Here is a 20630-nt window from a genome sequence, read left to right as displayed (position 1 = left end):
TCTGAGTATTGTGAATGGGGGGGTTCTGTTCTGAGTATTGTGAATGGGGGTTCTGTTCTGAGTGTTGTGAATGGGGGTTCTGTTCTGAGTATTGTGAATGGGGGGGTTCTGTTCTGAGTATTGTGAATGGGGGGGTTCTGTTCTGAGTATTGTGAATGGAGGGGTTCTGTTCTGAGTATTGTGAATGGGGGGGTTCTGTTCTGAGTGTTGTGAATGGGGGTTCTGTTCTGAGTATTGTGAATGGGGGGGTTCTGTTCTGAGTATTGTGAATGGGGGGGTTCTGTTCTGAGTATTGTGAATGGGGGGGTTATGCTCTGAGTATTGTGAATGGGGGGGTTCTGTTCTGAGTATTGTGAATGGGGGTTCTGTTCTGAGTATTGTGAATAGGGGTTCTGTTTGGAGTATTGTGAATGGTGGGGTTCTGTTCTGAGTATTGTGAATGGGGTGTTTTGTTCTAAATCAAATCAAATCAAATCAAATTTTATTTGTCACATACACATGGTTAGCAGATGTTAATGCGAGTGTAGCGAAATGCTTGTGCTTCTAGTTCCGACAATGCAGTAATAACAAGTAATCTAACTAACAATTCCAAAACTACTGTCTTATACACAGTGTAAGGGGATAAAGAATATGTACATAAGGATATATGAATGAGTGATGGTACAGAGCAGCATAGGCAAGATACAGTAGATGGTATCGGGTACAGTATGTACAAATGAGATGAGTATGTAAACAAAGTGGCATAGTATAGTATAAAGTGGCTAGTGATACATGTATTACATAAGGATACCGTCGATGATATAGAGTACAGTATATACGTATGCGTATGAGATGAATAATGTAGGGTAAGTAACATTTATATAAGGTAGCATTGTTTAAAGTGGCTAGTGATATATTTACATCATTTCCCATCAATTCCCATTATTAAAGTGGCTGGAGTTGAGTCAGTGTCAGTGTGTTGGCAGCAGCCACTCAGTGTTAGTGGTGGCTGTTTAACAGTCTGATGGCCTTGAGATAGAAGCTGTTTTTCAGTCTCTCGGTCCCAGCTTTGATGCACCTGTACTGACCTCGCCTTCTGGATGATAGCGGGGTGAACAGGCAGTGGCTCGGGTGGTTGATGTCCTTGATGATCTTTATGGCCTTCCTGTGACATCGGGTGGTGTAGGTGTCCTGGAGGGCAGGTAGTTTGCCCCCGGTGATGCGTTGTGCAGACCTCACTACCCTCTGGAGAGCCTTACGGTTGAGGGCGGTGCAGTTGCCATACCAGGCGGTGATACAGCCCGCCAGGATGCTCTCGATTGTGCATCTGTAGAAGTTTGTGAGTGCTTTTGGTGACAAGCCGAATTTCTTCAGCCTCCTGAGGTTGAAGAGAAGTATTGTGAATAGGGGGTTCTGTTCTGAGTATTGTGAATGGGGGGGTTCTGTTCTAAGTATTGTGAATAGGGGGTTCTGTTCTAAGTATTGTGAATAGGGGGTTCTGTTCTGAGTATTGTGAATGGGGGGGTTCTGTTCGGAGTATTGTGAATGGGGGGGTTCTGTTCTGAGTATTGTGAATGGGGGTTCTGTTCTGAGTATTGTGAATGGGGGGTTCTGTTCTGAGTGTTGTGAATGGTGGGGTTCTGTTCTGAGTATTGTGAATGGGGGTTCTGTTCTGAGTATTGTGAATGGGGGGGTTCTGTTCTGAGTGTTGTGAATGGGGGGGTTCTGTTCTGAGTATTGTGAATGGGGGACATATGCCATGCACAAGAAAGCCTTGATCTAAAGTAATGCCATGGTGCTCTTTCATCAGAAGAAAAGTACTGGTAGTTTGAAGTTGCTGTTGGTGTGGTGTCATTATGTATGAAAATATATATTGTGATATTATTGTTATGTCCCAAATTGCCCAATATAGTGCCCTTCTTTAGACCAGAGACCATCCCCCTATATATTTATTTTTATTGAACTAGGCAAGCCAGTTAAGAACAAATTATGTTTTTACAGTGACGGCCTACCCCGGCCAAACCCTCTCCTAACCTGGACAACGCTAGCCAATTGTGCACCGCCCTATGGGATTCCCGATCACAGCCGGTTGTGATACAGCCCGGGATTGAACCAGGGTCTGTAGTGACACCTCTAGCACTGAGATTCAGTGCCTAAGACCACTGCGCCACTCGGGACCACAAAATATATAGTTACCTACTTTAGACCAGAGACCATTCACACTATATAGTACACTACTTTAGACCATAGATCATTCCCCCTATATAGTACACTACTTTAGACCATTCACCCTATAGAGTGAACTACTTTAGACCAGAGACCATTCACCCTATATAGTACACTACTTTAGACCATTCACCCTATATAGTACAATACTTTAGACCATAAGACCATTCCCCCTATATAGTACACTACTTGACCATTCCTCTGGTCAAAATGTGTGCACTATATGGGAAATAGGGTGCTATTTGGGACACTAAAATTGGACAGTGGTATATGTCTATCAGCTAACATAAGTAGCTAGGTCACTAATATTTAAATGGTATGGCTGAATGCTGTTAGCCTGGGTGCTAGTCTGGTTCAGCTCTCTTGCCAACTCCTTATGGAATTGTCACGCTATTTGGCTTGACAACGGAGTAGGCAAAATCACAACAGATCTGGGACCAGGCTAATATTTATAGCAAAGGTACCAAAAACGAAGTCAAAGTTTCCGCTTTGTTGCTTTCATCTGTGTTTTCGACTTTTGAGATAGCGCAAGGTTGATTGATGGTGAGTGTTTTACGAGCTGAAAGAGCTCATTGTTGCCCCCAAATGGGTATTGGTCGTTACAAACATCAATCAATAATGGAAAGGTTGTTTCTGTAAGCACATTGGTCAACTTGACCATTCTTCAAACTCCGATTGGCTCTTCAAAAAGCGCCTACAGATGATTGGTCGAAGCTGAACTGTCAATCAAGTATCTCCCTGCCCTGGTCAATAGGGCCTACGTTCGAGGCAGTAAACCAGTAAGATTTGTGTCTGTAATTCTTCACCGCCTCCTTCGCAATCACCGATTGGTTACTTTAGGAGGGAAGACTGCTAGAAGGTTTGATGCCCACTTTCTGCGCCCTCCCCGCACTTCGCCTTTCTCATCTTCCCGCTTCTGCGCAACTCTGCTCGGCCTAACTACCTGTCCAAACCCCCCGTGTGTGTCTGTGTATTTTCCCCAAGAGAGCAAGCAGCATGTCGGACTACGGCTCACCCGGGGCCGGAGCGGGCGCTGGAGGCAAAAAAGATGCTTTCGCGGACGCCGTGCAGCGAGCCAGACAGGTAAGGTCGGAGCAATAGCGAGACTGGAGCACTGACCCAAGCCAGTCTGTTGTGTGCGCTAGCTACGATGCTAGGCTAACTAGCTAGCTTGCAACGAGGCCGTCGATGGGTTACTCGAATCGATGCGACCGACCGGCTTGGTGTGTGGGTGAAATCAAAATGCGAAAAACCCTAGATTTGAAACTCATGTTGGTGTACGCATGTGTGGCTTTGTTTTTAATATTAGCTAACGTTAAACGTTTGAGTTCGGTAGCACCACAAGGCTTACGCTAGCTAGAGTGCTACCGTTAGCTGGTGAGGCTAGCTGATAGTGTTCTCGGCGTGGCGATGCTTTCCTTGTTCTAGATAGCAGCTAGCCAACAAGCCCCAAACACCGACACTAACGTTACTAACGTTAGGTGCCTGGATAGCAAGCTAACTAATGTTGGTGATCACGAAAAGCCCTCAATTGATATTCCAATAGACCTACCATTTAGTGAGTAGTTAACTAGTTAGTCATCAATCATTTAACGTGGCTAGCGTTAGCTTTAAGTTTGGTAACTAGCTAGCGCCAGCAGACTATCATTAACTTATTAAGGTAGTAGCTAGCTAGTTCAATAACGTTAGCTAATGAGGTAGACGTTTCCACATGGAACCTGCGATGCAAACTTTTCCAAAACAGTCAAATTTTGTCGGCCAGTGTTTCAGAATAGCTAACTTGCATAGCTAGTGGGACACAAACACGCTCTAGCTAGTGTTAACGTTAGCTACTGCCGACAGGTCTGTGATACGAATTAGGCCAGTATCTCCAAACGAGATCCTCTTATCCCAGTCTGGCAGCTACCTGGACTAACCCCGGGTGTAGAAAATAACTACCGAGTCTAGGGCTGCTTCTCAAATGGCACCACGGGGATCTGGTCAAAGTAGTCCATTATCGGGACTATAGAGTGCTGTTTGGGGATCCAACCCAGCTATTGTGTAATGGGATGCGGGATGGTACATGGTTTGTGTAGAGGTGATGTACTTGGGCAGCTACAGATCTAGGATCAGGCTACCAGCTCCAGATTCAAACCTGGGGAAGATTATACAAAATGGTCCATATATCACCGTCTTGGGCCAAATTAATTCTCTCTGGGCGCTCACGCAATGCATTTGAATGGGATACATGCTGTGTGTGTTCCCTAGATTGCAGCTAAGATCGGAGGAGATGCCGGACCTCCAAGTAACAATGGAGGAGCAGGAGGAGGAGAGGGCTTCCCGTTCCAAACACTGAAACGCTCTCTGGAGGATGGAGGTAGGAGACCAGGGGAGGGCAACACAGAGGCACAGGGACCAACACACACATAGAGTAATACACACGGAGGAAAACCGAGACGCACACATGCACTATGTACACACAGAGGATCATGTTCCCGGAGCCTGCCTTCAGGATGGTATTGAGGTTCATGTTTTTCCTGTTTTATCAGACCAACCAGATGCCAAGAAGATGTCTTCCCAGGGGGACAGAGACTCAGCCACTGCTTTGTGTACGTATACCTAACAGACCGTCTCTTGTCTCTGCCTATCCTCTCACATTCATTGGTTGCTTTCTATTGGTTGTTAATCCATTACTCTTCCCTGTAGCTATCGGAGCTCAGCTCGCTGCCCTGTCTCAGCAAAGGTATTAATAGAAGGATGTTTTTTTTTCTCGTTTTGACTGTCTTGTATATTTTGCTGTGTTTGATTCCCTGGTGTTTTGGGCTTGTTATGAAGGATAAGCATTCATTCCTCCTTTCTCTCCTTTCTCCCTCTTTTCTCTTCAGTGTCAGACCCTCCACCATGACAGAGGAGTACAGAGTGCCAGACGGCATGGTCGGACTCAGTGAGTACACACACAGTATCGCTTGGGCTCACACAGAGAAGCTGTTCACGCATACTATGATAAAATGACTTCACGGTTTGTTTCTCCACAGTCATTGGTCGAGGGGGCGAGCAGATCAACAAGATCCAGCAGGACTCGGGCTGCAAGGTCCAGATCGCTCCAGGTGAGCAACTAGGTGCTCACCTCTCTTTATATACTACCTCTACTATCTCAGCACGCAGCCCAGATGGCACCCTGTTCCCTATATAGTGCACTACTTTAGACCAGAGCCCTATTCCCTATATAGTGCACTACTTTAGACTAGAGCCCTATTCCCTATATAGTGCACTACTTTAGACCAGAGCGATGGCCATTATTATGCCTGATAAAAGGGCACTGTGTTCTGATTGGCTCTCGCAACAAAGGCATGCTGTTGTCCTTGTGCACGTGACATTAAAACGTGGGACTATCCGGCACTTCTTTTGACCAGGGCCTTGAGCAAATATAGTGCACTTCTTTGGACAAGAGCAATGACCTTTTTTTAGGGCGCTACTCTAGGCCAGCGCCCTGGTCAAAAATAGAGCATTACATTTGGCCGGAGCATATGCCTTTATCGTGCACTACTTTTCACCGGGGCCCATAGGGCTCTGTTAGTGCACTACTTTTCACCAGGGGCCATAGAGCTCTGTTAGTGCACTACTTTTCACCAGGGGCCATAGGGCCCTGTTAGTGCACTACTTTTCACCGGGGCCCATAGGGCTCTGTTAGTGCACTACTTTTCACCGGGGCCCATAGGGCTCTGTTAGTGCACTACTTTTCACCAGGGCCCATAGGGCTCTGTTAGTGCACTACTTTTCACCAGGGCCCATAGGGCTCTGTTAGTGCACTACTTTTCACCAGGGGCCATAGGGCTCTGTTAGTGCACTACTTTTCACCAGGGCCCATAGGGCTCTGTTAGTGCACTTTGTAAGTAATAGGGTGCCAATTGGGATGCATTTGTAGTCTGCCAGTGAGACCGATGTTGTTTACTTGTTGATGTTTACTTGTTGTTGTTTGTGTTTCAGACAGTGGTGGCATGCCAGAGAGGAGCGTCTCCCTCACAGGAAACCCTGACGCCATCGCGTAAGACACAAAGTCATGTCCCCATAGGGCCCTGGTCTAATGTAATGCACTACACAGGGAATAGGGCTCTGGTCTAAAGTAGTGCCCTACATAGGGAGTAGGGTGCCATTTGGAAGTATCCCTTGTAGCTGTGTGGCACGATTAGGATTCTGTAGTTTTTCCTAGTTGTTTGATCTCAATTAGAAAAATTCTGGGCGCTGGCATAGGGGGGCCATGTTAAGTGTTTCTGATCATTACACAACTCTTTCTAACGACTTGCCCCCCTCCCTCCCTGTCTTTTCCTCCTCTTCAGGAAAGCCAAGATGTTTCTGGATGAGATTGTATCTCGGGGGCGCGGTGCTCCTTCCTCCTCTTTCCACGAGTCGACCAATGGGCAGAGTGGCTCCATGCAGGAGATGATGATCCCAGCTGGCAAGGCCGGCCTAATCATCGGCAAGGGAGGAGAGACCATCAAACAACTGCAGGTACACATTGGGGAGTTGTATAGCTGAAGCCTCCTGTCCAGGGGGTGTACTGGTACATCAGGCTGCCTCACCCTACAGAAACAGGAGATAGACTAGTGTCCTGTCCAGGGGGTGTACTGGTACATCAAATATCTGTACAGGAGAACGAATCAGAACACAGCTACTAATATAATGGGAGGGAAGTACTAGGAAACTAACACTATACATGGGGAGGCTCGTCAGATAGATGGATAGATATATATAGAGATGTATCTCTTCCCTGTAGGAGCGTGCTGGAGTGAAGATGATCCTCATCCAAGATGGTTCCCAGCCACCCAACATGGACAAACCCCTGCGCATCATCGGAGACCCCTACAAAGTACAGGTAAACAACCCTGTTGCACGTACTGCGTTCACCACACGCCCCCGTTGCACGTACTGCGTTCACCACACGCCCCCGTTGCACGTACTGCGTTCACCACACGCCCCCGTTGCACGTACTGCGTTCACCACACGCCCCCGTTGCACGTACTGCGTTCACCACACGCCCCCGTTGCACGTACTGCGTTCACCACACGTCCCCGTTGCACGTACTGCGTTCACCACACGTACTGCGTACACCACACGCCCCTGTTGCACGTACTGCGTACACCACACGCCCCTGTTGCACGTACTGCGTTCACCACACGTACTGCGTTCACCACACGTCCCCGTTGCACGTACTGCGTTCACCACACGTACTGTGTACACCACACGCCCCCGTTGCACGTACTGCGTTCACCACACGTACTGCGTACACCACACGCCCCTGTTGCACGTACTGCGTTCACCACATGTCCCCGTTGCACGTACTGCGTTCACCACACGTACTGCGTTCACCACACGCCCCCGTTGCACGTACAGCGTTCACCACACGACCCCGTTGCACGTACTATGTACACCACACGCCCCCGTTGCACATACTGCGTTCACCACACAACCCCGTTGCACGTACTATGTACACCACACGCCCCCGTTGCACGTACAGCGTTCACCACACGCCCCTGTTGCACGTACAGCGTTCACCACACGTACTGCATTCCTGGATATGGGGCTGGTTGTCTCTGATATTATGCCAGGTAGTACTGTCTGACTTGATCAACCTCTCTTTTCCCTCTCTCTCTCTGCAGCAAGCGAAGGAGCTGGTGAATGAGATTCTGAGAGAGAGAGATCACGCTGGCTTTGGAGACCGAAACAATTTTGGCAACCAAATGGGAGGAGGAGGTGGTGGAGGAGGAGGAGGCATGGATGTGAGTAGGATATTTTAATGTTTATGAGATGGATTCAACTTGATTGTAGTTGGAAGTCTGACTGGATTTGGACAGAGCTGTGGAGGTCAAACTCCCCCAGCTGCTTCTCTCTAGCTGTGTGTTAACCCCACCTTCCACCATGGCACAGGGAAGGCAGCCCTGAGGGGTTAAACCCATAGACTTAGATTGACTAGAAGGTTAAATAGAACATGTGACGGCAGCATCATTGACCTGATTGAGAATGCCCCTTCTACTCGTTCTAAGTCTATGGTTAAACGTTGTAGAGTGACTGTGGCGTTGCAGCCCCGTTTAGTAACGAGCCTCGACTAGAACTCTGTTCAACGTCTTCGCCTCATCAGTATCGCGTGTTTCAGTTGGGCCAGGTGCCGTTTCCTCATTACGGTGTCTCTTCATTGGCCAGGTGCCCGTGCCCCGCCACTCTGTGGGAGTTGTGATTGGTCGAAGTGGAGAGATGATCAAGAAGATCCAGGCAGACGCTGGAGTTAGGATACAGTTCAAACCAGGTGAGGATCACACACACACACACACACGACTTCCTGCTACGGAAAACGACCTTCTGTTCTTGTTCAGCCAGTCCCTGTATCTCCCCCATAAACCCTGCTTCAGTTGTTATAATCACTATGGTAATTCTCTCCCTCTTTTTGTTCTCTCTCCCTCCCTCCCCCCTCTCTCTATCAGATGAAGGTACATGACCGTATAAGATTCAAACCCACACCTACAACAGATTTAACATATTTCTATCATAGGAAACATTAGTATTTTATGATGGAGTGTTTTTTTACACGTGATCATAGGTCCAGGAGAAACAAACTGATCTCAGACCTCCTGTTAGTCCCACAACATTTAAATAAGTCACTTGACTGTGGGGCGAACCTGGGGCGTGTTCAGTATAGCCCCACCGTAACAAAACGGTTTGCAGCTGGGAACTCCAGTCTGTTGTTATGGGACGAGTCCAGGTAGCGCCGTCCAGTTTTGACCCTGCTTCAGTTGAGTGTTATGATCACTATGGTAACTCTCCCTCTCTTTGTCCCCCTCCCCCCCTTTCTCTCTCCCTCTGTCAGATGAAGGTACAGGACTGTATATGAAACTTAAACACCACACACTTACACACACACACACACACACTTACACACACACACACACAACATATTGAAGTGTTTCTATCGGGTCAGAAAGGGCTTGTTAGTACACCTCCTCTTAGAGGTGCCAATCTGGTAGCAACTTCCTGTCTTGACTCTGCTTCAGCTGAGTGTTGTGAACAGTATGGTAACTCTCTCCTTCTTTTTCTCCCTCACTCCTTCCCCCTCTCTCCCTTCCCCCTCTCTTCCCCCTCTGTCAGATGAAGGTACAGACCCGTATAAGAGACATTTATACTGGAACCTTTTGGTTTAAACGATGATCGTTATGATGACTCTCTTTCTCATCTTTTTTGCTCGATCTGTCTTTCTTTCGCGGCGATCTGTGCTTCCCTCCATCTTTCTCTCGTTGTCTTTCGATCGCTCTCTCTCCCCTCTTGCTACCTCCCTTCCCCCTCCTCCCCTCCCCTCCTCTCTCTCTCTAGATGACGGTGCAGGTCCTGATAAGATAGCCCACATCATGGGCCCTCCAGACCGCTGTGAGCACGCTGCCTCCATCATCAACGAGCTGCTGCAGAGCATCAGAGTCAGGGAGGACGGAGGACAGGGGGTACGTACACTACCCGCTACAGGCTGACACATGGGAGGGCAGGGGGTCCGTACACTACCCTCTAGGGGAAACACTGAGCAAGGGGAAACACTGAGTTAAATATAAGATGGGGCAGGGGTATGGACAGGTGAGACTTTCTGGTCTTGAGAAGGAGAGATGTCTCGAAGGCCGGATCTGAAATGTGCCCGTAGCATTTTTCCTGTTTTGTTGCTTTACAACCTGGAATTTAAATTAGATTTTTATTTGGATTTCATGTAATGGACATACACAAAATAGTCCATTGTTGAAGTGAAATGAAAAAGATGACTTGTTCAGAAACATAAACACTGGGAAAGTGGTGTGTGTGTATTCACCCCCTTTACTATGAAGCCCCTAAATAAGACCTGGTGCCACTGATTACCTTCAGAAGTCACATACTTAGATTAATCAAGTCCACCTTTACTATGAAGCCCCTCAATAAGACCTGGTGCCACTGATTACCTTCAGAAGTCACATACTTAGATTGCACACAGGTGGACTTTATTTAACTTAGTGTCACGTGATCTCAGTGTGTGTATATACACCTGTTCTGAAAGGCCCCAGAGTCTGCAACACCACTAAGCAAGGGGCACCATGAAGACCAAGGAGCTCTCCAAACAGGTCAGATCAGGGTTGGGTTATATAAACATATCAGTCATTTTTAACATCCCACAGAGCACCGTTTTAAATCTTAAAACATGGAAAGAAGAACCATAAAACGCAGGATTCAAGATTTCGTGCTTTTCTGATAAAATTATTATAGAATTCTTGTCACTATTCTAGATTTCTAGAATTCTTATATGGAAATAATATTTGAAAGATATGTGTGTTGAAACCTGAAGTGGGTGGCCGTGGATGGATGGGCTGAGGGTTGGGATGTGGGAGTTGCTGCTGTGGGGGAGATGGATGGGCTGAGGGTTGGGATGTGGGAGTTGCTGCTGTGGGGGAGATGGATGGGCTGAGGGTTGGGATGTGGGAGTGGAGATGGATGGGCTGAGGGTTGGGATGTGGGAGTGGAGATGGATGGGCTGAGGGTTGGGATGTGGGAGTGAGGTCTGTCCAACGCTGGTCCGACCAAGCTGACTCCACACTCCAAGACTGCTTCCATCACGTGGACTGGGAGATGTTTCGTATTGCGTCAGATAACAACATTGACGAATACGCTGATTCGGTGTGCGAGTTCATTAGAACGTGCGTTGAAGATGTCGTTCCCATAGCAACGATTAAAACATTCCCTAACCAGAAACCGTGGATTGATGGCAGCATTCGTGTGAAACTGAAAGCGCGAACCACTGCTTTTAATCAGGGCAAGGTGTCTGGTAACATGACCGAATACAAACAGTGCAGCTATTCCCTCCGCAAGGCTATCAAACAAGCTAAGCGCCAGTACAGAGACAAAGTAGAATCTCAATTCAACGGCTCAGACACAAGAGGCATGTGGCAGGGTCTACAGTCAATCACGGACTACAGGAAGAAATCCAGCCCAGTCACGGACCAGGATGTCTTGCTCCCAGGCAGACTAAATAACTTTTTTGCCCGCTTTGAGGACAATACAATGCCACTGACACGGCCTGCAACGAAAACATGCGGTCTCTGCTTCACTGCAGCCGAGGTGAGTAAGACATTTAAACGTGTTAACCCTCGCAAGGCTGCAGGCCCAGACTGTATCCCCAGCTGCGCCCTCAGAGCGCAGACCAGCTGGCCGGTGTGTTTACGGACATATTCAATCAATCCCTATACCAGTCTGCTGTTCCCACATGCTTCAAGAGGGCCACCATTGTTCCTGTTCCCAAGAAAGCTAAGGTAACTGAGCTAAACGACTACCGCCCCGTAGCACTCACATCCGTCATCATGAAGTGCTTTGAGAGACTAGTCAAGGACCATATCACCTCCACCCTACCTGACACCCTAGACCCACTCCAATTTGCTTACCGCCCAAATAGGTCCACAGAAGATGCAATCTCAACCACACTGCACACTGCCCTAACCCATCTGGACAAGAGGAATACCTATGTGAGAATGCTGTTCATTGACTACAGCTCGGCATTCAACACCATAGTACCCTCCAAGCTCGTCATCAAGCTCGAGACCCTGGGTCTCGACCCCGCCCTGTGCAACTGGGTACTGGACTTCCTGACGGGCCGCCCCCAGGTGGTGAGGGTAGGCAACAACATCTCCTCCCCGCTGATCCTCAACACTGGGGCCCCACAAGGGTGCGTTCTGAGCCCTCTCCTGTACTCCCTGTTCACCCACGACTGCGTGGCCACGCACGCCTCCAACTCAATCATCAAGTTTGCGGGCGACACAACAGTGGTAGGCTTGATTACCAACAATGACGAGACGGCCTACAGGGAGGAGGTGAGGGCCCTCGGAGTGTGGTGTCAGGAAAATAACCTCACACTCAAAGTCAACAAAACTAAGGAGATGATTGTGGACTTCAGGAAACAGCAGAGGGAACACCCCCCTATCCACATCGATGGAACAGTAGTGGACAGGGTAGCAAGTTTTAAGTTCCTCGGCATACACATCACAGACAAACTGAATTGGTCCACCCACACAGACAGCATCGTGAAGAAGGCGCAGCAGCGCCTCTTCAACCTCAGGAGGCTGAAGAAATTCGGCTTGTCACCAAAAGCACTCACAAACTTCTACAGATGCACAATCGAGAGCATCCTGGCGGGCTGTATCACCGCCTGGTATGGCAACTGCACCGCCCTCAACCGTAAGGCTCTCCAGAGGGTAGTGAGGTCTGCACAAAGCATTAACCGGGGGCAAACTACCTGCCCTCCAGGACACCTACACCACCCGATGTCACAGGAAGGCCATAAAGATCATCAAGGACATCAACCACCCGAGCCACTGCCTGTTCACCCCGCTATCATCCAGAAGGCGAGGTCAGTACAGGTGCATCAAAGCTGGGACCGAGAGACTGAAAAACAGCTTCTATCTCAAGGCCATCAGACTGTTAAACAGCCACCACTAACATTGAGTGGCTGCTGCCAACACACTGACACTGACTCAACTCCAGCCACTTTAATAATGGGAATTGATGGGAAATGATGTAAATATATCACTAGCCACTTTAAACAATGCTACCTTATATAATGTTACTTACCCTACGTTATTCATCTCATATGCATACGTATATACTGTACTCTATATCATCGACTGTATCCTTATGTAATACATGTATCACTAGCCACTTTAAACTATGCCACTTTGTTTACATACTCATCTCATTTGTACATACTGTACTCGATACCATCTACTGTATCTTGCCTATGCTGCTCTGTACCATCACTCATTCATATATCCTTATGTACATATTCTTTATCCCCTTACACTGTGTACAAGACAGTAGTTTTGGAATTGTTAGTTAGATTACTTGTTATTACTGCATTGTCAGAACTAGAAGCACAAGCATTTCGCTACACTCGCATTAACATCTGCTAACCATGTGTATGTGACAAATAAGATTTGATTTGATTTGATTTGAGATGGATGGGATGGGTTGGGATGTGGGACTGTAGTTGCTCTGCGGGAGATGGAATGATGGTCAAATATAAAAGTCAAAACATAATAAAAAGTCAGTTTGAATGACACGGAGGAGCAGTGTTTTTACAGCCAACGCCGGTTTGCCTGAGGCTGCTGCCGTGGAAGGTGTTTGGACACATTCATATACACACCCTCTCATTCAAATAAACACATACAAGAACACACACATACATGTAATAGTGCCAGACATGCACACAAACATACAGTTGGCATTGCTGTTTAGAACTTTAGTTGTCCTTTTAAAACATGTTTTTATTGTTTTGCTGTTCTTGTCTTTCTCTCCTTGGTTCATTCTCTTGGTTGTTGGTGCATTGGGGGGTTCTTGGGGAAAGGAATCAATTGTCTTTTTCTGCTTGGGGTGGGACTGTGGGAGTGGTCCTGAATGGTTGAGGGACAGCTATTGGGTAGGACTGTGGGAGTGGTCCTGAATGGTTGAGGGACAGCTATTGGGTAGGACTGTGGGAGTGGTCCTGAATGGTTGAGGGACAGCTATTGGGGACCTGTGGGGGATCTTGGAGGGTTTGGGTCATGTTGTTGGCCTTGAGCAGGGCATTGTCCCTGGATGCTTCTGTGTTGCTCTGAATGGGAGTCAGTTAGATGACTGGTATGATGTAGTTGTTGAGCGGCTTCACTGCAAGTATATTGTATGTTTCGGATATTCAATTTAAAAATATATATATATTTTTTTACAAAGTGCCACCACAACAAACCTGCCAAGAGGGCTTGCCCACAAACTCAGACCATGCAAAGAGGGCATTAATCAGAGGCGCAATTAAGAGACCAAAGATAAGCCTGAAGTAGCTGCAAAGCTCCACTGGAGATTGGTGTACCTGTCCATAGGACCACTTTAAGCCGTAGACTCCACAGAGCTGGGCTTTACGGAAGAGTGGCCAGAAGAAAGGCCATTGCTTAAAGAAAAAAATAAGTGAACAAGTGAACATGTTTGGTGTTCACAAATTCATGTGGGAGACTCTCCAAATATATGGAAGAAGGCACCCTGGTTGGATGAGACTAAAATTGAGCTTTTTGGCTCTCAAAGAAAACGCTACGTCTGGTGCAAACCCAACACCTCATCACCCTGAGAACATCATCTCCACAGTGAAGCGTGGTGGTAGCATCATGCTGTGGGGATGTTTTTCATCAGCAGGGACTGGAAAACTGGTCAGAATTGAAGGAATGATGGATGGCATTAAATACAGGGAACTTCTTGAGGTAAAACTGTTTCAGTCTTCCAGAGATTTGAGACCGGGACGGAGGTTCACCTTCCAGCAGGACAATGACCCTAGCATAATGCTGAAGCAACACTCAAGTGGTTTTAAGGTGGGACATTTAAATGTCTTGGAATGGCCTAGTCAAATCCCAGACCTCAATCCAATTTGAGAATCTGTGGTATGACTTAAAGATTGCTGTACACCAGCGGAACCCATCCAACTTGAATGCGCTGGGGAGGTTTTGTCTTGAGGAATGGGCAAAATCCCCGTGGCTCGATGTGCCAAGCTTATAGAGACATACCCCAAGAGACTTGCTGCAAAAAGTGTGGGGGGGGGGGTGAATAGTTATGCATGCTCAAGTTTCTATTTTTTTTGTCTTATTTCTTGTTTCTCAAAAAGAAATGCATCTTCAAAATGGTAGGCATGTTGTGTAAATCAAATGATACAACCCCCCCAAAATCTATTTTAATTCCAGGTTTTAAGGCAACAAAATAGGAAAAATGCCAAGGGGGGTGAATAGTTTTGCAAGCCACTGCACATCAAGTCTCCCCACTATTCCCCTTCTAGTTTCTCCCTGACATTTTGTATTTATTAATACATTTCTTTGAAGGGGACATTTTCTGTCAATGTGCCAGATTTGGCCAGCTGGCACATTTTCAGCTTTAGTCCCCGGGCAGATGGATAAAAATGACACTGTTTTAAAAAAATAAATTTAATTTTAAAAAAGCTTCCCATCTGAAACCGTTCAGAACAGTTTGTGCAATATTCGGACATTTTATGACAGTTTTGGTGTTCAGCCAAGTTTTTTTTAAATTTAATTTCTCTCAGCTGTTTGTGCACCAAATTTTCTCGGGGCTGAAGTTCAGCATTTGACATCTACGTCCCTTCATTGGTCAATAGTAGAGATTCTTCATTGGTCAATAGTAGAGATTCTTCATTGGTCAATAGTAGAGATTCTTCATTGGTCAATAGTAGAGATTCTTCATTGGTCAATAGTAGAGAATCTTCATTGGTCAATAGTAGAGAATCTTCATTGGTCAATAGTAGAGAATCTTCATTGGTCAATAGTAGAGAATCTTCATTGGTCAATAGTAGAGAATCTTCATTGGTCAATAGTAGAGAATCTTCATTGGTCAATAGTAGAGAATCTTCATTGGTCAATAGTAGAGAATCTTCATTGGTCAATAGTAGAGAATCTTCATTGGTCAATAGTAGAGATTCTTCATTGGTCAATAGTAGAGAATCTTCATTGGTCAATAGAGATTCTTCATTGGTCAATAGTAGAGAATCTTCATTGGTCAATAGTAGAGATTCTTCAATGAACTGTTGTCTATAGACGACTTGTTTTCCTGCACATTTTTTCACAAAATACCACCAAACATCTTAGATGCAACTCGGATCTCTGCAAAAATGTCAAATTAATGATTTTTTTTTTTGAGTAATCTTAGATTTATATCAAGACTATTTTTGAGGAAGTGTGTACTGGCTACGGAGTCTACAAATGGACAAATGGTACTACTGGCACTTTGCGGTTTTCAAACGAAGGTCTTTAAAAGGTTGTATGCGAGCGCCGTCGTGCGGAAGCCTTTACCTGTCTCTTCTCCAGGGTCCTCCAGGTCCACCAGGCACGGGGGGGATGCCTCAGGGTGGCCATGGCAGGGGGCGAGGCCAGGGCAACTGGGGCGGTCCTCCGGGAGGTGAGGTCACCTTCTCTATCCCCGCCCACAAATGCGGCCTGGTGATTGGTCGGGGTGGCGAGAACGTCAAGGCCATCAACCAGCAGACGGGGGCTTTCGTGGAGATCTCGCGTCAGCCGCCGCCCAACGGGGACCCCAACTTCAAACTGTTCATCATCAGGGGGTCCCCTCAACAGATAGATCACGCCAAGCAGCTCATAGAGGACAAGATCGAGGTACGGGAGGACGGACGTGTGTCAACACACATTTAAACCACCCAGTGTATCATTTAATAGTCCCACGTGACCTGTCAATGGAATTAATGGTTTCCTCTCTGCCCCTCTAGGCTCCTCTGTGTCCTCTAGGGGGAGGTCCTGGGGGACCTGGTCCAGCTGGTCCAATGGGCCCCTACAACCCCAACCCTTACAACCCAGGGCCTGGTGGCCCCGGAGGACCCCCGCAGTAAGTACACCAACCATGCATCCCTACAATCCCAACCTTGATAATGCAGGGCCCCCCCCCCCCACACACACACACACACACACACACACAGTAGATACAGCACCTGCTGGACATAAAGGCTAGTGCTATAGCACCTACTGGACATAAAGGCTAGTGCTATAGCACCTGCTGGACATAAAGGCTAGTGCTATAGCACCTGCTGGACATAAAGGCTAGGTGCTATAGCACCTGCTGGACATAAAGGCTAGTGCTATAGCACCTGCTGGACATAAAGGCTAGGTGCTATAGCACCTGCTGGACATAAAGGCTAGTGCTATAGCACCTACTGGACATAAAGGCTATAGCACCTACTGGACATAAAGGCTAGTGCTATAGCACCTGCTGGACATAAAGGCTAGTGCTATAGCACCTACTGGACATAAAGGCTAGGTGCTATAGCACCTACTGGACATAAAGGCTAGTGCTATAGCACCTACTGGACATAAAGGCTAGGTGCTATAGCACCTACTGGACATAAAGGCTAGGTGCTATAGCACCTGCTGGACATAAAGGCTAGTGCTATAGCACCTGCTGGACATAAAGGCTAGTGCTATAGCACCTGCTGGACATAAAGGCTAGTGCTATAGCACCTGCTGGACATAAAGGCTATAGCACCTACTGGACATAAAGGCTAGTGCTATAGCACCTGCTGGACATAAAGGCTAGTGCTATAGCACCTGCTGGACATAAAGGCTAGTGCTAGTTTGCACCTACTGGACATAAAGGCTAGGTGCTATAGCACCTACTGGACATAAAGGCTAGGTGCTATAGCACCTGCTGGACATAAAGGCTAGTGCTATAGCACCTGCTGGACATAAAGGCTAGTGCTATAGCACCTGCTGGACATAAAGGCTAGTGCTATAGCACCTGCTGGACATAAAGGCTAGGTGCTATAGCACCTGCTGGACATAAAGGCTAGTGCTATAGCACCTACTGGACATAAAGGCTATAGCACCTACTGGACATAAAGGCTAGTGCTATAGCACCTGCTGGACATAAAGGCTAGTGCTATAGCACCTACTGGACATAAAGGCTAGGTGCTATAGCACCTACTGGACATAAAGGCTAGTGCTATAGCACCTACTGGACATAAAGGCTAGGTGCTAGTTTGCATCGCTACAGTCTGTTATACATCCATGCACATAAAAGAAGGGGTCTATTGTTCGTGCGGTGAGCAGCTCTGATCCCTGTGCTGTTGAGGGATTTTTATGGCTCAATGTTTGATTTATATCCCCATTTGTCTGTCAGGTACATTGTATGTTATGTACATTTCTTCCTCTGAATAAAACAAGGCCACATGTTAGTTAAAGCCAATGGGTATCATGCGTTTGTGTGTTTGATGTGTTGGAAGACTTAGAAAGATATGAAGTGTTTCATTGTTCTCCACTCTCTCTCTCTCTCCAGTGGCGGCCCCCCAGGTGGGCATGGTTATGGGGCCCCTCAGGGCTGGGGAAACACGTTCCAGCAGTGGCAGGCCCCTGGAGGGCCACACGACCCCAGTGAGTAGACACGGCTTCGTATACACTGGTCTGGAACTCTATCAGGCACTTTCCCTCCTGGTCAATACATTTTTCCCTGGCCTGTCCTCAACGCTCTTTCCTCTTTAACCTTCTCGTTTCCTCTCCTCACTTTTACCTTCTCCTCCCTTTCAACCCTCTTTCGCTAATCTTCCCCCCAGACAAGGCAGCAGCAGACCCCAATGCAGCGTGGGCAGCCTACTATGCGCAGTACTACCAGCAGCAGCCAGGGGGCGCCATGCCGGGCCAGGCCCCCAACGCCCCAGCAGCCGCCCCAGTCCAGGCAGACCCCTCCCAGGCAGCCCAGACCCCTGGAGGCCAGCCAGACTACACCAAGGCCTGGGAGGAGTATTACAAGAAGATGGGCATGGGTAAGATCATCGCGATGGTTATGATCATCGCCATGGTTATGATCATTGCCATGGTTATATTGACTTTACAATGACATGTCCTATAGTGCAATAATCAATAACAATGTATCACTAGAAACAAAACACAGGAGAAATAAGAAATAATAGGGGATACATTTAGTAAAAATAAACCTCTAGATAATCACAGCTGGGTCAGCGCTTGCGAAACGGCGGCCATCTTGATCCAGAAGACATCCGCTAGTACTGTCCAGTCTCAGGAGAGCCTGTGTGTCACTAGAAAAGAACTGACAGGCCTTCACACTGTATAGAGTCCTTCTACATGCCACCTTTTTAATGGACCCGTTTCATCCAGAAGATGTCCTCATATTTATTTCTATACAGCAGAATTGTGATCAACAAATACTATTTTCTTGTCCAAGTTCTTGATCTTAAAATCTGATCCGCTTTCCCTCCCTGTCTCTCCTCAGCCCAGCCCGGTGGAGGTGCTGCAGCAGCGCCGGCTGCAGCCGTGGCCGGGGGAGGAGCCGGCGGACAGCAGGACTACAGTGCAGCCTGGGCTGAGTACTATAGGCAGCAGGCGGCCTTCTACGGCCCTGGAGGGGCTCCGGGACAGGCTGCCACCCCACAGCAAGGACAACAGGTAACACACACACCACTCAGCCAGGACAACAGGTCACACACACACACCACTCAGCCAGGACAACAGGTAACACACACACACACCACTCAGCCAGGACAACAGGTAACACACACACACCACTCAGCCAGGACAACAGGTCACACACACACACACACCACTCAGCCAGGACAACAGGTCACACACACACACACCACTCAGCCAGGACAACAGGTCACACACACACACCACTCAGCCAGGACAACAGGTCACAAATGTCATAGAAATCTGTGAACACTGAACAGTTACTTGAACGTCTCTCTCTCTCCCAGGCCCAGTGAACCAAATCCAGCCAGTCTCAAGCCTGTTAGATGCGGACCGGGAGGACTGTCTCTTCACTGCAGCCTCATCCCATCCAGCTCTCTGGACTTTTTAAATGTTTTCTTCTGGGTTTAAGTAATTCAAAAAATGTCTGGTTTTGACGGAAGCAAAACCTTAATTCCCTCCCTCCAATACACTCCCAGTACCCTCCCTCTTATCCCAGTACCCCTTCTTCTCTTCCCCTAAAAATTCCCCTTTTTCTTTTTTACAAAAACTGAAAAATAACAAATTCTACGATTTTTTTTTTTTTTGTTTGCTGATGAAATGATTGAACAACCAGGTAGGGTTGTTTTTCCTTTGTCCTCACCCTTCACCCCAACCCCTAATGTCTGCCTGTCCTCACCCTGCATCCCAACTAGTGTCTGCCTGTCCTCCCCCTGTACCCCAACTAGTGTCAGAGGAGGGGAAGAGAAGAAGAGGGGAAGATGATAAAGAGCTCCTGCTCATTGGCCTCGCTAATACCAATCTGTAAAATACATGGACTCGCACTTCTGTCATTTGTTTGTTTTTCCTGAGGAATAAACTGTCGTCTAGCAGTACTTTGGAGTATACCTATTACTAATATTCAGCATCAGTTTGTAAAAACGAGTTGTTTTTTTGCAAGCAAAAGGATATTTTTTTGCTTTTTAGGCTTTTATTTTCATTTTTAATTAACGTCTAGTTCAGTTAAAACATTCCCTGTGTTGATGAAGTAGCAGCATTTTTTTCCCCCCCTCCCCCCACCCACTTATAATTTTACTTAGTTCATATTTTTCAGTAACTAAAGGGTGGGCCTGGGTTTGTGTGTGCCTGTGCGACTGACTGTGTGTACAAGCCCCTGTTTCTATGGATGCTTGCTACAGTGTGTGCCTGCTTGTTATGTTGGTTGTTTTGGCACAGTTTGTGTCCCCGAGGCCCCCGTCCCCTTGCTGACTTCAGATCAGATTGCTGCATCATCAGATGGGATGACTTTTATTTTTCCTCGTGTTCCAAGAAGTCGTGTTATATGTTGTATGCCGTTTTTTTTTTTTTTTTTTTTTACTTTTTACTGCTTGTTTTTAAAAACTTCACAATAAAAAATAAGTATTGAGATACTTGGAGGATTGAATGTTTTGTTGCACATAGTTTCAACAATAT

At 47.2% G+C, this 20630-nt stretch overlaps 1 protein-coding gene across 2 annotated transcripts; it reads left to right on the top strand.

Annotated features, from left to right (window-relative positions):
- The first annotated feature begins 3060 nt into the window (after window positions 1–3060).
- LOC139424302 (far upstream element-binding protein 2-like) lies at window positions 3061–20587 on the top strand. Of its 2 annotated transcripts, none has more exons than XM_071176004.1 (18): window positions 3061–3288; window positions 4453–4561; window positions 4734–4793; window positions 4891–4927; window positions 5070–5128; window positions 5220–5291; window positions 6172–6229; window positions 6522–6693; window positions 6959–7057; window positions 7842–7961; window positions 8383–8485; window positions 9544–9668; window positions 16059–16364; window positions 16475–16590; window positions 18034–18128; window positions 18308–18517; window positions 18985–19157; window positions 19466–20587. In XM_071176004.1, exons 1-18 carry the CDS (start codon window positions 3202–3204, stop codon window positions 19472–19474), a joined length of 2010 nt encoding a protein of 669 aa, XP_071032105.1. In that variant the 5' UTR covers window positions 3061–3201; the 3' UTR covers window positions 19475–20587. The 2 variants fall into 2 exon arrangements, with proteins under 2 accessions (XP_071032105.1, XP_071032104.1); XM_071176003.1 differs by having other exon boundaries at window positions 5220–5303; window positions 19466–20585.
- The last annotated feature ends 43 nt before the right edge of the window (window positions 20588–20630 follow it).

Source organism: Oncorhynchus clarkii, chromosome 13 (assembly GCF_045791955.1).
Source record: "Oncorhynchus clarkii lewisi isolate Uvic-CL-2024 chromosome 13, UVic_Ocla_1.0, whole genome shotgun sequence".
NCBI lineage: Eukaryota > Metazoa > Chordata > Actinopteri > Salmoniformes > Salmonidae > Oncorhynchus > Oncorhynchus clarkii.
This window is presented reverse-complemented; position numbering and strand designations above follow the sequence as displayed.

Bases quoted from the DNA above. Each gene is read 5' to 3' on its own strand.
- LOC139424302 (XM_071176003.1), top strand. From the start codon at position 3,202: ATGTCGGACTACGGCTCACCCGGGGCCGGAGCGGGCGCTGGAGGCAAA. The intron at 4,794-4,890 runs GTACGTATACCT...TCTTCCCTGTAG, and splicing joins AGACTCAGCCACTGCTTTGT to CTATCGGAGCTCAGCTCGCT. The intron at 16,591-18,033 runs GTAAGTACACCA...CTCTCTCTCCAG, and splicing joins GGCCCCGGAGGACCCCCGCA to TGGCGGCCCCCCAGGTGGGC.